Source organism: Hipposideros armiger, unplaced genomic scaffold (genome assembly GCF_001890085.2).
Source record: "Hipposideros armiger isolate ML-2016 unplaced genomic scaffold, ASM189008v1 scaffold_265, whole genome shotgun sequence".
Lineage (NCBI taxonomy): Eukaryota > Metazoa > Chordata > Mammalia > Chiroptera > Hipposideridae > Hipposideros > Hipposideros armiger.
Genome location: NW_017731615.1, coordinates 1,944,663 through 1,961,831, shown reverse-complemented (window position 1 = coordinate 1,961,831; position 17,169 = coordinate 1,944,663). Strand labels below are relative to the sequence as shown.

The following is a 17,169-nucleotide window of genomic DNA, read 5'->3' as shown; positions in this document are numbered from 1 at the left end:
GCTACCAAAGACTCAGAAGCCCAACCTGAAAAGACCCAGCATTAGTCAAAGATGGGATGCTGTTACTTCTACTTTCTTTCTAAAATCTGTATAATGAAAAATGAAGTTTCTATAAGTTAGCAACATACTCGGGGTGCAGTTACTGACATACTTAGAATTTACAGACACTTCACGAAATAGCTAGTGATACCTCTAGTTGGTAAAATATCTAGCTGATTAGTTCCAACAGAAATGACATATCCCAGGCTAGAACTACTGGCATGCCTTGGTAATGGGGAATAAATTCTTTAAGATCAGAAACAATGTCAGATGTATTTCACATGACACTGGAAACCACGCTTAATGGACAATTGTGCAGAGGTGAGCAGGGACTAAAAAGAGATAATAGGATTTTAAAAATTTGATTTCATTGGTTCTCTCCTTTATTTGCATTTTTCATCACGGTAACCTCGGCCTGTACGTGTTATCCTAGAAAATTTTTTCTCCTTCAATTTATTCTGGGTGTCTAGGTTGATTGAAAGGCAATAAATGTGTAGTCTTAGAAAGCCTGAATGGGTTGACAGAATTTTCGGTCTCTCTGAAAATTCGTCTATTGATTTGACAAGACAGCTACATTTTTGTGCAGCTTGGAATACTGTAGTCATCATTTCAAGACAAAGCTACAGCAAAGCCTTCAGGAGAAGCCCTGCTATGTCCACACACCTGGAACATCTCTAAATCTCAGACTGGAAGAAACAGCCAGATGGTGTCTAGTCTGTCCATACTTGTCTAGGAGGGAGAGAGACTTCTAATTGATAAGTTCAGTTTATGCTCTTAGAAATCTCCAGAGAAGGACCACCACCACATTGTCCCCTACATTAGTGATGGGCACACCTCGAAACTACACCTCTCTGGTACAACTAAAACTCACTGCCATACAGCGACCCTCTTGGGCAGAGAGAGAATCAGCCTCCTTATAATCACACTTTGCACGTGCTTAGCAATCTTTGAGAAATCATGGAGCTGCGCCAGAAAGCAGGCTATCAGCAAATACTGTTCTAACTGTCAGAAAGATAGAGCCTCGAAATGTTAATATCCAGAAAAAAAATTCTTGAACGACGACTTACTAGAAAGAAAATGGTAATTTCCAGATGCCAGTATGAAGTCATGATGAATAAGTGATGCTAAAATGCCTCAATTTTTCTTTCTGCAAAGCAGCCTCAACTGAGGCTCAAGAGAAGGCTGTGGATGTGGTACATTTTGATTATTGTAAGGCACTGGTGAAGATGAATAATGTCCAGGAAGACTGGATGGAGGGATGTGAGCCAGGTCATGGTACAGCCATTTGGGTTCATAGCTATTCCAATGGTCACATCTGAAAGACGCTGATGTCAACTCGCTGATCTCTAGTGGCTTGTTATAGAGTTTGGTACTGTCAACATTTTTCATTGCTACTTCAGAAAAAAAGAGAGCATGCAATTCATTTCAACTAACATGTACTGAGTGGCATCTACTGTTGTAGATGCTGAGAGAAGAGAGCAGAATCAGAAAGCACCCAGCATCCAATTTAGTATATTGGAAAGAAGGCATTTGAAATCAGGGGATGTGCTTATTTCTCTCAGTTTTGCCATTTACCATTCATGTGACCGTAGACAAGTCGATTCATATTTCTGTGCCTCAGTTTTACCCATCTTCAAAATGGGAAAAATAGAGATAATTACCTAAAAGAATTGTTGTGAGGTTCCTACAAAATTATATAAAAGTGCTTGATAAAATGGGGAGAAGATGCTTAGCTGAGTCTTTTTAATCTCACTTGATCCCTAGGAAAATTTTTTGGGTTATGTACTGTTAATAGCTGCATTTCATAGGTGAGAAAACTGAGGTACAGAGAGCTTAAAAATGCTATTTTAGCACAGAGGGATGGGTGCATGGGGGGAGATTAAAACAAAAAACTGGATTTGCGTCATGTCATATTGGTTGTTTTCGAGGTAGAAGTGTGGCAGAGAGGGATTTTAGGGAAAGAAAACAGCATGGTGAAAAGCATAGCAGTGTGACTATGCAAACGTGTTTCAGGAGTGTGACTATGCAAACGTGTTTCAGGAAAAATGATTGGATAGATTTTCCTAGAGCATCTGTATTAAGAGTTCTGGGAAAGAATGATGGAGGTGGTGGTAGAAAAGGTAGGCTAGGGCCAGACTCTTGAATACACTGGCACTAGGAACCATCGATGACTCAGGAGCAGAGAAGTAAATGATCCCTGAGGCTTTTTGAGAAAATATTCCAGAGAGCAGGGTGCAGGATAGCATGAAGAAGTAATATTTCCTGGGAGGTAATTTGGGGATTTCTCACAATAGATCCAGTAAAAGGTATTAAACTGGAGGAATGGAAATAGGAGCTGGTGGATTCAACCAATGTTGGCAGCACCTTAAAGTGGCAGGTAATCAAGAGGGTGGGGCTGATGCTGTGTATTGTGGACTTTATTAGGTATTGTGGATTTTTAATGAGCATTACATCAAGAACTAAAATTTCAGATCATTGAAGTAGTAAGTCATCATTCCCTTTTAGTTTGCTATCTTGAGTCTTGTCAATATATACATTCAGTCAAAAATATGCTTGCCTATGAAAAGCCTTCAACTTTAAAATTTAATTAGCTGTGATTTTTGACATTGGAAATCCTAGCAACAATCAACCCTGTGGCACACCTAAATGAACAGGTAGATAAGGAGGACCATGTGCCACTGAAAATAACAGATATAAGTTTTAAATATCAGGTATAATTTTTATAAAGAATATTTCCTGAGAAATATTTTTCAGGAGATTATCTCTATCTGTGTAACAGTATCAAAATGTAAATCTTAGTTTTATTCTTTTGCAGTCTAGGAGTTGATGTTTTTTTGCAACAGGACTTAAACTTGTATTAACACTAAGTGCACAAATGGGAGGGAAAAATAAGAAAGGAACGGGCTGCTGTGATATTGGTGAAATACGTTTTGGAAGACGTACTAACTTTGGTGTTGTAGTAGGTACTGAAGGTGTCATCATATTAAGTAGGGTCTTGTAACCCGAGATCACTGGATACGTTTCAGGCATTTAGGAACTCCCTGATGCAAGATGAATTTACCGTGGGAGAGGCTTGAAAAATTTCATCAAATCGTTAAAGGGATCTATGACACCCGAACTAAAACAAATCACTGTTAAAATTATAGAAGTGACTAACTCCCCAGAACAGATACAATCATGAATTTTAAAAAATGAACAAAAGGATTTTCTAATTTAAAAGACACTTATGTTTGCTTAGAGAAGGCAAAAAAAAATCTTTCTTTAATTAGCACCCTCTAATTTTTTGCTTTTGTCACTTCATGTTTACGTACAGATAGTCTTAAAGCTGAGGTATACCAGCAGTTCAAATAAACTAGGGACCCTACAAATTATTTTCTCTATTACTTATACTTTATGACTCTAGATCACGGGTTGGCAAACTGCGGCTCATGAGCCACATGAGCCTCTTTTGGGTACATTCCATCTCAAAAGTTTGCTGACCCCTGGAAGAGCCAATCCTGTCCCTCACACAAGTTAAAAATTATTCGAGAGCCATAAATATATTTTTACATCATCACCATGTGAATAATATGTGTTAAAAATTTTATAAATGAAACTATGATAGTTTTATTTTCATTTTCAATTTTACTTCAGAGCTACATGTACGCACCCAAGAAGCTGCATGTGGCTTGCGAGCCACAGTTTGCAGACCCCTGGCGGCTCTTCCGTCTCAAAAGTTTGCCGACCCCTTGTCTAGATCATAAGGAGGCTGGATAAATTTCAGAAATCATTTAGTTCAACACTTGGCTAAAGCCTGATCCATATCCAAATCATCGCAGATGAGGGACTGTTTGTTTTTAAGACTAGAGTTCTACTGTGCTCTCTAGTAAGGTGCCAAAGCAGGAACTCTGGACATTTTAACATTTCGCTTCTGCAGAGTTCAGAGGCATTCTCAGCATTATATGAACAGCTTTCCTCTCTTTGTCTGTGTTTCCCAGTCCGGGGTGCTCTACTGTGCCATCAGAGTTAGGACATCATGATGTGGGTGGGCACATACTCCAGAAATGACAGTGGTGCTGGTGGGCATTTAAGAGCAGATTAGCAAACTGACAGTCCCATGCCGAAGGAAACTAGCCTCCAAAGACAGGAGCTAAGGAGGCAACCCAATTAGTCTTCCTTTCTCTAATTTCCCTGATTACATATCTCTTTTTACCCCTGTGCTATCCATAGTAAGTTTCCTCAGACTTAGTTTAGACCTCATCAAGAAGGCAGAATATGGATGTAATGCAATTTAAAGGAGGGCTGTGTTATGCTAAGATATGTTGCCAACAATGAGACCCAAACAACAAGGAAGCCCCTGAGGCATAAAAAGTGGCTGGTTCAGATAACGGTGCTACTGTGGATTTCAAAGCAAACGAAGAAAGAGACAGCTGAATGTCAGCTCATAGTTGGAAAACTTCATTGGAGAGAGGGCAGCTTTCCTGAGGACTGGGGCGAGGGAGCAACAGCAATTTAAGATTTCACTCTCTACGCGGATCAGCGCTTCCTTGGCTGGAATTCCTGGTCATGAGTACTTGCGGGTTTTATTGTCTGTGGAAAGGGAGGTAGATCTCTGCAAATTTCTGGGAAGCAGTGCTGTGAGATTATGCTGAGCCACAAAGGGCAAGTCTTAATCAGGCAAGAGGTTTTTCTTTTAAAAACAGATTAATTTTTCACATGTTGAGATCCAGCTCATGCTGACCCCTTCTTTGGACTTAGTCATTAAGTAGTGAAACAGAGAGGTGAAGGGGGTGAACTCTGATCCAAACATAACTGCCTGGATCAATCTTGGCTCCTCAGTCGCTGCTGAAAAGCTACATGAACACAGGCAAAGTGCTAAACTCACTGAAGCCTCAGTTTCACCACCTGCAAAATGGGCATAATAATAGAATGTAAAGTTTGAACAATGCCTGGAACGTAGGAAGTCTTTACATAATGTTGTATGGATTAGATTAAATAAGTATAAAAAATTTGGTACAGTATCTGCCGCAGTCATGTTCAATATGTGGTACTTTTGTTACTATTACTGTCAGTGACAATGACACTAAAGAGACTGGCAGACAAAATGATGGAGAAAGTCAGAAAAGTCCATGTGCCAAGGTTACAGAAAAAAAGGAGAGAAATATAATGACCTGCACTGAGCAAGGCTTAACATTTTGGACCTTTAATGGAAAAGAAAGAAGCACACAATGGTAATAAATTAGGGGAATATTGGGAGTATGGAGAAATTATCATCATTGTTTGTTTTTATTTGTGTTTATTGTGTAGTGGTGAGGTGATTATCAGTTTTATTTGAATGTTTTATAAGCTGTTAGAATTATTTACTGAGAATGAACAGATAAACAGGGATGTTATTTAGCTGTGTCATGTCATGGGTTCTCACAGCCCTTCCAGCAACTTCCCGACAAGGTTAATTAACGAGGGAAGTTCACTGTGGAGGGAGGAGGAGGGGAAGAGATGGGTGTGTTGGATGATTCATCTTATTGGGGGAACAGGGGATGAATCAGCTCTCCTGTTAGCAGTTCTGAGGAGGGGATAAGGCAATGGATGGAGACTTTTATGATATCTTGACAAAGATGTACTGATAGGGTAATGTCAGAGGACTTCAACATATGTGGCTTGATGGAAAAGGGAACAGCTCCTAAATCTTTTCCATTCTGGATGTTCAAGGTTGAACTTTGTAATATTTTGTTTCTCAAAGGCTCCTTCTTATAGCAAGGTGTCTAATCCTAAACCCAAGGAGCTCCAGAAACATTCTTATTCCCTATGCTTGCTTGGTGGTCCCTTCTTAGTCACCACTCACAGGTGACATGCTACCTCCTCAGGGAGACCCTCCCACCTAAAGTGGTCCCCATCAATGGCTCCCTCACATTACCCTGCTCCACTGTCTGCATAATTGTGTAACCTAGTGGTTAAGCGCATGGGGTGTGGAGCCAGGCTCCCAGAGTTCAAACCCTAGCTGTCTCTGCAACCTGTGATGTTGGGTATGCTAATTAACCTCTCCAGCCTTAGTTTCTTCATCTGTAAAATGGAAACAATGACAATACTTTCTTCTGAGATTGAGGTGAGGGCTAATCCATGAATACTGTACCCTGCCCAGAACATTGTAGTGCACATAAGTGTTAGCTATTGTTATTTTGGCCATCGTCACTCTCTGAAATCATGGTCTTTATTTATTTACTCATTACCGTCTGTCTCCCCCTGTTAGAATGGAATGCCATGAAAGCAGGGACTTTTTATTGTTTAGTGCTGGGTTTCTAGGATCTAGGATAGGCTCCATAGTAGAAGCTCAATAAATACTTGTTGAATGAATGAATATTCTATTAATATTTAAGACATTAGCTTGTCCAATTTCAGGTCATTTTGCAAAAACAGCCTTATTTAGGTGTCCCTATGGCAAAACAAACAAACCAAACCCAAGCTATGTGGTTTCTTGCCTAGACTGAATCTCAAACGACTCCCCTGTATTATTTTTTTAACCAAACATCACACTTTTTTTGCAGATTCAAAATTTTACAGAGTTTTACAATCTCTAGTTTGTCATGTGAAAGTAATAATTTTTTTCCAGAATATTAAATTATTAAATTATCTAATGATACTGAGTTATACTAAATATTGTGTTTTCAAATGATACCTCACCTGTCCCACCTTCTGGGATGGTGGTTCTTCCCTCCTGGAATGTGTCCCCTACCAATCAGCAAAAACCACTAAAGGTGAAGAACAAATGCTGACAGATAGAAAAGTAATAGTTGAAAGGAAGCCCTACAGCTCCTGAAAGCTAGAATGCAAAGAACGTTATCTTTGTTGCATTAAAATGACAACTAGCATTACACCTGTAGTTTGCCTCTGTAACTCCAAACTTGCTAATGCTGCAGTTAACTAATAAATGTATTGTGTGCAATGAGGCAGGAAAATGCAAAATAGTCCTAAGGATAGAGTCTGTTTTTTTACCTTCAACACATCGCTTTGTAACAGGCCTTACAGGGTAAAGCTACAGCAGGTGGAGCTGCCCAGGTCCTTTCCGTTGCTTCGAACCCTGTTAAAGGTTAAGAACGTTCCGCGTGTGCCTTTCAGACTGTAGGACAGCTCAGCTAAAGGTCGTTCACAGAAGGGCCTGCTTCTCTACCTCCTTTCTTTTTTTTTTTCCTGAAGAATTCATATGAAATAAAGTGCCTGCCTCTGACTTTTATGCAGCTGCAAGTCTCTTGATGATTTATAGCAGGTTTTTAAGGCCTGATGATAATGACTGTTACCATCCCTGACCATGGTCACCCTAAAGAACTGAAGCTCTAAAATTGGGAAAGGTCGGGCTGGCTGCATCTACAGAACATTCCATTTTTGTTTGTCCTCCCACATAGAATAAATATTGTTTGAGAGGTTGGTTAGTGTGTTGTAAAATTGATATGATTCAGGTTGCCAAAGGCATTTCATAAATTTCATAGGTCTTAATTTATGTTGCTATAGTAACTGCAATGTTGGAGTTTCCCTGAGATTAGAAGGCTTTTATATCCCTAACCTTAAAATGATAATAATGTAGATTATGACTCCAGACTGGGTCTTTGCTATTGTGGGGAACATATACTCTGACTATTCAATCATTGTAATTTCAAAATTAAGATGTCTGATGGCCAACTTGATTTTCTTATTTACATGTGTGAATTTCAGAGGCCAAGATGCTATTAAAATGGACAGTATTTCTCCAAAGAGAAAGGGGGAATTTGAAACAGAGAAGTGGAAATCTTTTATTTTTTTTTAAAGAAGGGTGCAGCTCACAGGGGCGCATGCGGGGATCGAACCGGCAACCTTGGTGTTATCAGCACCATGCTCTAACCAACTCAGCTAACCAGCCACCCCAGTGGAATTCTTATAAGTAGTGGTACTAGAACACTCATTGTAAGGACTGATATGAATTTGGCTTACCTTCTCCAACAAAGTGAATTTCTAGCAATTGCTGAAACCCTTGGTGCATCATTAACAAGTATTTTAAGAAAAGACACTATATTGAGGCATTTGGTGTACCAGCAATAACTGAAGGGAGACTAAGGTGTAACGAACCCCTTACCTTGAGACAGAAAGATAGCTAAGAATTGTATGGGCTGCTCAAGATCACATGTGTTAATTATATGGACCCAAAGCAGCTGGGAAACTTTGCCAAGGACCTAGGATTGACCTAAGACTTGAACTATTTCCCCTTCCTAGAGCCCAGCTTACCTTATATCCCGAAGACTTGATGTGCACGCCGCGTTTGGTCAGAGTAGATTTCATTCGGATGAAAAAGGAACGCTCAAGGGTGTTGTCAGTGGTTAGTAGGCTGGGGCTGGTTGACTCCACTGAAGAATACAAAAATATATACACACGATTTAGATCTCTGCACAACCCCTCACAGCTACTGCTCAGGTGCAATCCTTGAGTTCACTAAAAATAAATGACTGATGGGTGCTAAGAGCGTAGTAATCAATTTACCTCATTTAGAAAATGTTTACTTTACAGAAAATAAAAAAGAAGAATTAATGTATCCAAAGTAACTTCCTTCCAGTTTCTCGCAAGAGCTTTTTCAGGCCTTTTAACTTCCAGCAGCTCCCTAAGTGGGGTCTGATAGTAAGTAAGTAATGATAGCACATCTGGAGGCTTGGCTGGTGTACATGGAGAGAACTTTCATGAGAAAGAAGGACCCCATAGATTTATGGTATCAGCTAAGACACGGTCAGAGATGCTTCTAAGATGAGGTAAGGATGACTCACTCTTTGTTCTCCCTGAGAATTCCTTCTTGCATCATTTGCCTACAGGGGGGTTCTGAGAATCAAAAAACCATCAAGGTCATGTAGCTGTACCCTGGCCAATACTCTCGCCCTCCTGAGTTGGTTTTCTTCACTGTGGGGAAGAAGCAGCAAGAAGTCTTCTCAATTGACTCGAGGTAGAGGGCTAAGAATAAGCTGGACAGGCAGAAACAAACAGAAGCTACTCACAGTATCAGCTTTCCATTCCTGTCACTGATGACAGTTTGTCCCCAGCCCTCAATTCAACACTCTTTGTTTTCACATCGCCTCTTCTGATATGAGAAAATAATAGTCTCTTCTCTTAAGCAAGATATTCTTTCTCTTTCTATGTTTTTAGATTAAGTAGAATACGTTTTTATTTGTGAAACTCAAAATGGTAGTTTATAGTCTTGCTGATCTAAAAACACCTTTATGCAAAAAGATAGAAGGCAACATAAATCTATGTTCTTTAAAAACAAGCTTCTATGGTATGTTATAAATTGAAGTATTTTCCTGCAAAAAAAATTAATTTGGAGATTTTTAAGCCTAATAAATACTCTAATTTTATTCTTCTAAAATAGCACTTTTAAGGTGTTTTTTTATTCTAAAACAAACAAACAAAAAAATAGGTTCAACAACAAACAGGATTTGTTTTGAGCAGCCCTACACGCACACTGATTTTCTCTGGGGTAGGGATAAAGATTTAAGAATTAAATATACAGTATGTGAACACAGTTATTAAAACAAAGGAAAATAGGCAAAACAATCTTTAAAAATTTTAATTATGAAATGCATTTCGTATATTTCTAAGGAAAAGCAATCTCTATTTTTATATTAAACTTGATGCCCCAATGAAAGAAGAAAGGGAACAACCATTATAACAGAAATCTTGCTACTTGTCGTCTGGGGCTTTTCTTGCATCATTCCTATCTTAGTGTGACTATATTTTCCTATATTTATGGCATTTCTATTCTGGGGTGATGGAACCGCTGACAAGTGTCCTTTTCTTATGTGTCTCTCTCAAGATTTTCTTTTCTTTTTTTTTTTTGTTTTAGAGAGCATGGATCTGATGTAATTTTAAATGTACAGCTTTTTATCACTCAAGGGAAAAGCAGAGCCATGTTATATTTAGTACTTTCATTTCTTCTGATTAAATATGAATTACTATGAAATTTTTCTCATCATCTAACACGCCATAATACGCCAACAGCTTTTTAATACACTATATAAGCACAAACTTCTGCTCTAAGAGTTTAATTTGCCCCTCTAATCCAATCACATCAACCTTATTTCTCTTATCAGAGATTCCCATTTTGAATTAAATGAGCTCATTAGTTTTAATCAAAAGCAGAGAGATCAAAACTTAAACGTAAATGCTTTAGATCAGAACTGTCAGTCAGCCGTGCAGTTCTATTTTACTAAAACACAAGATCAGAGACCCTTAGAACCAATTTTTTCTCGTAAGGGATGCCGAGAGCTTGAAGATGCTATATCCTTTTTTTTTTTCCCCCTCCCAAGGACAGATTATACATTTAAGGTTAGACTTAATTTATAGCAGTTTTTCATCCTGGTGGAAATGGAAAAGTATGCCAATCTACTGTTGTCCCTTTCACATTTATTGGCACCGGTCCTCAGAGACTTGCACTAACATGCAGCCATCAGAATCCACACTACAGACTTAGTCTTAAACATTCAGCTCTGCTCAGCAAGACTGTGTTTGCAAGAGCTGAGGTCAAAATGAAACTTCCCAGAGAAACGCAATATGTTTTAGGGCCAGGGTCCTGGATACCCCAACCCAGTAAGGAAGGAACCACCTACCTGTGGAAGAGTGAGTGATTTAGGCATCATTAGAAATTATTATTGTGTTCAGTATGTGGCACCACACCGTAAAACACTTAGCATGCACATTAGAGACCACAGCATGGGTGCTCCCTGCTGGGTGACAGAATGCAAGACACAGGCTTTGCGTGCGCTGAGGAGACTGCATACTGCACCGTGCCCTGGCTGAGGCAGTGAACACAGCAACCCCCATGTGTTACAGCAGTAATTGTCTAAACACACAGGCGCAGCGTTAATTAAACCCAGGACAACTGGTGTGACAGGAACGCTAAGGTCGGGTTTTGCCCCATTGAAGCTGAGATTTAAAATCTAAACGGGTCCTTAAGCTTTTTATTTCAAGAGCATGGAGGTATGAAGTAGGGGGGTTGAGGGGGAAGGAGCCGGGACAACTTAGGAAAAAGTTTGATTTCTGATGATTTCTCTTTTGATTCCATATGACTTTCCAGTTCTGAGGAAGGGGCAGAAGTAATACACCACGTGGTCTCTATTAAAGGGACATGTGCCAAATTCTTTCACAGTGCACACACACCACGGCCATGTTTCCTCAAGGGCTAGCAAACGCACTTTGCTTACCCCAGCCCTGACAATGCTGTCTCGTATTATCTGCACATGACAGATGAGAGCAGCAGCTTTAGAAGAGAAGTTTTCCAAGTGTCTCAGGTGAGCAGCACTATTCATGAAGGTTCTGTTGGGAGAGAGCCGCGGCAGCATGGCCTTGGTGATGTGTGACGCGACTGGGGCACTGAATAGAGAAGGGGTGTGTGTGTGTGTGTGTGTGTGTGTGTGTGCGTGCGCGCACATGTGCGCGTGCATATATGTCTGAGTGTGTTGGGGCGGGGAGGGGTGTGTGTGAAGAGAAGCTGGAGTACTGAGAAAAGTATCCTTACGACTAGTGCTCTATAAAGACAGTGGGAGCCAGTCAATGCCCAGGAAGCATTTTAGAGTGCTTTCTAGACATCAAATTCTTTTCTGTCAACTTTCCGAGGCAGGCCATGATTGCTGCATGCTCTGATAAGAAATTTGGGATTCAGAGAAGTTACATCTGCTGTCTGAGACATAAAAAAAATTTATGGGTAGAACTAGATTAAGTGGTCAAAGCTCAGATGTGGCCAGTTTTGACCTATGAATTATAAACAAGGGGCTGAAAAAAACAAAAACAAGACCCATGCAACTAAAAGCTAGATAAAGCAATATACTCTATTTTGGTGAATCTCGAGGGCCTCAACTTTTTAATAAATCTAAATTATCTCTGCTCTTGAAATGTCAGTTTTTGCATATTTTGTAAAATTTACAGAACAATTTATAGCAAAAGTTGTAATAATTTTTAGGTTGGCAAATGCCACCATAATGTGAAATCGTATCTGTGTTATTCCATATCTGTTTATGATTCCCTAACTGGTATTGGAGTTGCTGCTTCCTTATCATTATGTAGGAACAGGAGGTGGTGGGAAAGGTGAGGGAAGAAGGTGGTTGAGAACCATTTAGTTGTCACTGGCCAATCCTAGGGCTGGGTTCACTCTCAACACTGAGTGTTCTCTCCAGGGTCTTTGTATGTGTATGAGACCAAAGCATAAAAAGGGCCTTTCTCGTTAGTACATTCCAAATGTTTTCAGTGCAATTCTAGTGCCAGAACCCTCCAAGTGTCACCAAATCCTGATATGTAAGGGGGGATAAACAAAAATTAAGTTTTGAGACAATGCTGTTACTCCTCAATTCTGAACAAAGTAATTGCCCTTTTAAAGGAGATGTGGAGTTGGGGTAAGTCATTAATATATGAATTTAAGTACACTCTTTCCACACTTCGTTACCTAAATGAATCTTTCCTTTTTCAGATGTTCTGTGCACACAGGACAAACCAAAGTGCAAATAACCAAAGTGACTGTCCCAAAAGAAGGGAGGAAATGTTGGTTCATGTTGCAATCGTGTTGATAAAGGCAAATTGTTTCACTGGCATATGCTGTTAGCTTGCTTAGATACTGATGTATTTTGGGACTTTAGAATGAGTATGTGTCAAGTATATGACAAGCTGTTTCTTACAAAAGTTTTCCTGCACTTCCTCAGCCACCTGGAAGTCAGGTATGGACATGTGGCTTTCTGTGGTCAATAAAATATGAGCAAGTCATGTGTCACCTGCATCTGGAATTTTCTAGAAGAAGCAATCATGAGGTGCTACTTTCTCTTTCCCTCTGCCATGGTGACTATCAGCATTTCAGATGGTGGCTGCCCCACCAGCCTGGGTCTTGGAATGAAGACAAGGTGGAGTAGAACCCTCAGCCAATCCTCCCAGAAATAAATTTTTCTTATAATTTGGGGATTTTTTTTAACTGTGAAAAAACTTAATCCATAATGACTGACACAAATACCAACTCTTTATTATTATATAAAAAGAGTCAGTATGTGTTTCAAGTCTCCGAGGTGGTCAGTGACAGAGCACACAGACATGACCAATAGGTCTGACTCCAAAGGTCATGATGTCAATATAATGTTCTTACAGTAACTTATATCCACATTTTCTCTCTTACGCTGGGTATTCCAGGGCAGCAGGGCTGAGACAGGTCTAACTCTGACCCCTTATAGCACTCAGCATGGTTCCTTGTACCCAGAGCAAAGATCTATATTTATATTTATAAAATCTATATCTATATTTATGTATTTACATTTATTAATATATTCAATAACTAATAGTCATTAAATGTTGACTTTAATCAAGTAAGATCTTCCCAACTTAGTTTCCCAACAGCAGGCCAAGCATGGTAAAAACAAATCTTTTCTCACACAAACGGTCCCAGCAGATTTGATGTTTGTCTAGGATGACATCCGTGCTAACTTGATGCCACAAATTCTTCAAGGATCTTCCTTCCAAAAGGTGGAGACTATTTCCTCTCCTCTCACACGTGGGCTAGACTTGATGGCTTACTTCCCATAGCACATGGTGGCATCAGCAGTGCATGACTTGGTCATCAGAGGCAAGTGGCTTCCTTGTTGCTCTCTCCTGCGTCACTCACTCTGATGGAAGCTGGCTGCCATGTTATGAGGACACTGGAGCAGCCCTATGGAGAGGCCAGTGAGCTTCCTCCTAACAACTAAGGCTTCCTGCTAACAGTTACAGGGGTGAGCTTAGAAGCACACGCTCCTGCTACAGTCAAGCCTTCAGATGACTGTGCTCTGATTGACCTCTCCATCGAAACCTCATAAGAGATCCTGAGCTAGAACGAGTCAGATAAGCTGCTACTGGATTCCTGACCTGTAGAAACTATGTGAGATATGGTTTTTATTTTTTCTTTCTTCCTCCCTTCCTTCCTTCCTCCCTTCTTTCTTTCTTTCTTTCCTTCCTTCCTTCCTTCCTTCCTTCCTCCCTTCCTTCCTTCCTTCCTTCCTTCCTTCCTTCCTTCCTTCCTTCCTCTTTTTTTTAACTTTATTGGGTAACAGTGTGTTTTTCCAGGACCCATCAGCTTCAAGTCAAGTCGTTGTCTTCAATCTAGTTGTGGAGGGCGCAGCTCACTGGCCCATGTGGGAATCGAACCGGCAACCTTGGTGTTAAGAGCCTACAAGCTAACAGCCTGAGCTAACTGGCAGCCCTTATTCTTCTTTTTAAGCTGTCAATATTTGAGGTAATTTGTTATGCAATGATAGATAACTAATATAACATCCATGTAGAGACTCTTTGGAAAAATTATAGTCTTGTTTTGATATGTAACGACCACGTACTTTCGTAAAACTCATGTGATAAAGAGAAAGAACGTTGCCCAGTGTGTCAATACCTGGAGAATTCACATATGCAAGGAAAACTACCTGAAATGCTGATTTTTGTAAGCAAGTCTGTGTTTTCAAAGGTAACCGCTCAATTGATTTTTTAAAATGTGCAATTTGCAAAAGGTGTTATCAACAGTGTCATCTACAAGATCATGAGATCTTGAAAGGCAGGCCTGATGTTTTGCTTGTCTGTTGTTGTATCTATTTTTGGCTCTTTTCCAGCCTCTTTCATCCCCCTCAAGTTCCTAGAATTGTGTTTTATGTAAATAGGCACTTGGTCTGCATGTTGAATAAAGTAACATTCAGATGCTTTCTTTTAAGAAGAATTATTCACTTTACCCCTGCCATTCTCACACCAAACATCTTGTCCAAAAAGTTTTTTTTTTTTTTTTTGAGGAGAGAGAATCATTATGTCTTCTCCCTGTATTCATCTCTAAGGAAGAGTTTTCTGCAAAGTGTTATTTTAAGAGTCATGGACCAGTGGGTTTGGTAGTTAAAAGAGGATTGGCCTGATTTCCCCCAGAATTAGAGGGTACTTTGTTCTCTGTCTTTTGAGAGTTGGTTTTTGTCCCACTAGTCTGTCCTCTACCAAGTGCCAGGGCAACTGTGAAGTGGGTAATGGCCCCTTAGTAGATAGACTGGCCCCTCAGCCACTGGTAGTGAGGCAGCGCCCACCGTTTCCTGTGGACACAGGTTGTACCACTCTTTGGATGTTGTGCACGTGCAGTTCCAGCCGTTACACTCCGGCTCAGCAGTCAGCCTCTGTCTGCTTCAGGGCTTGCTCTGGAGCACACGGAAAACCCAAATTTATTTAAGTCTCATTAGGGCTGATTCCTATTCCCACTCAGTGGTGAGTCTTCCGCATTGTTTAGAAACTTGTGAATCATTAACTGAAACTCTAGAGCATCGCTGTGAAAATCATTGTGGTTCAATAGGGATGCCACACACACTTTTTTCAAAATCACGTTAAAAATAATCCAGAAAAAAAAATTAAATAGTCTGCCAATCCATGCCACCTGTCAGCACAAACTCCCTGGCAATGTCCACCTGCCTGGGATGAGAATCATAATGCATAAGGTTGCCTTTCAGGCTCCCTGTGCCTGGCAGGGGTTGCTACTTGGTGCGGCTGTCCCCTGAGGGAGTGGAGAGTGTTCAGCTGCTGCACGCTGCTCCGCAGTTGGTGTTTGCATGATACCACTCTGGGGAAATATACACAGTGTCAGAGTCAAGCTGCTACCATTGGGTGTTTCTATACACAACTCCTAAGCAACAGGAAAGTTCAAGGGGAAAAACTGGGTATTGTAAAAAAAAAGATAGCCTTTGAGAGTTCATGACATCCAGTGTGACCCATTATGCAGCAGGCTGTGCGCGCCAACGAACATGCCATGTGAATACTGCAAGCGAGTGTTTTAAATCTTCTTGGAGACTCCCTATAAATGTTGCCACTTGAGGGATCTATTCTGGGAGAAAAATACAGCATGTCCTCCCGGGACACTGCTTGGATCCCATTACCAATTGTGTGCACCGGATCGAGTGTGGCAATGCTTTTATCACGACTATAAAGTGGTTACGAGCCAATTTCTCATATAAAACATACTCAATAACATTGAGGCTTTCCTCCCCTTTTCTGTTTCCTTCTTTTATTTCCTTCCTTCCTTCCTTCCTTTCCTTTTTCTTTTCTTTTCTTTTGTCTTTTTTTTTTAACAACAAGCATGATGTCAGACAAAGGGCATCAGACATAGCCTTTGTAGTACAAAACAAAATAACAATACATAAACACCTTTGTGAAGGCAGCTCGAAACCCCATGTTTTCTATTAAAAAGTCATGTTCAATCTTCACTGTTGATAGAACCGAATAGCTAACACAGAGAACATTGTATATCAGAAAGGTCAATAGTTATTATGAGCTACAAATATATTTTTTTCCATCCTTCAGGCTGTTTAGCGCATATCACAGCATGAGCAGCTGTCTTCTTTAATGCTTTTAAAATTAGAATCCCAAAGAGGAAGAAAAAATTATAGTTGCAATGATTGCTCTCTGCTTTTGTAAGTTTACTTTAATATACTATTTTATATACATGAGTCTTCCGTGCAGCCTATCCATGAAGCAGTAACTGGTTACCAGTATCGCGCCGAACTGCCATGTTTATTTTCTTAGCATTCTGGCCAAATCTCCATCTCAGGCGCAGATGTTGTCGACATACTATATTTTAAAAAGGAGTTATATAGAGGAGTCTGGTTACAGGCACTTGCAGACACACACATACATCCTGCCTTTTCATTGCTTTAAAGCCCTATGACTAACTACAATGCCATGTGATAAGAAACAGTTATGCAGCACTCAGTGAAAAATCAGGCAGTGAGTCACACCACGGATACACAAAGTATCACTCTCCACCACGCAGGCCTGGGAGCGCACCTTTTACATTTTTAAAGCCTGGTTTTCTGCCTGTCTCTGGAACTTCTTGCCCTTAGCACATGGCCCTAAAAGACAATAGAGTATTTTAAATAGCACATGTAAGCACATATCACATGTTTTATTATAGCTCACTTAGTCTTTGTTCAGTTATTTAAATTCAATACTTACTGAGTATCTGTAATGAGCTGGGGCCATTTACAACGGTACTTACATTTTGGAGGGGGGGAAAATACATAACAATTCCTGGTAGTGATTAATGCTATAAAGCAGAGCAATGCAGAGTCAGGGGCTACAGAGGGGTGAGGGATGCATTTTGGGTGGTCACAGGGGCCTCTCCGATGAGAC

The 17,169-nt window shown here is 40.2% G+C and overlaps 1 protein-coding gene across 8 annotated transcripts in view; it reads right to left on the bottom strand.

The window, feature by feature from the left end:
* Positions 1 to 17,169, bottom strand: part of NPAS3 (neuronal PAS domain protein 3) — an 897,388-nt gene that overhangs the window by 58,294 nt on the left and 821,925 nt on the right. For all 8 annotated transcript variants that reach the window (XM_019656776.1, XM_019656779.1, XM_019656780.1 and 5 more), the window contains one exon: positions 8,269 to 8,387. In XM_019656776.1, the coding sequence (XP_019512321.1) occupies positions 8,269 to 8,387 (119 nt within the window). The remainder of the gene's footprint in view (positions 1 to 8,268; positions 8,388 to 17,169) is intronic.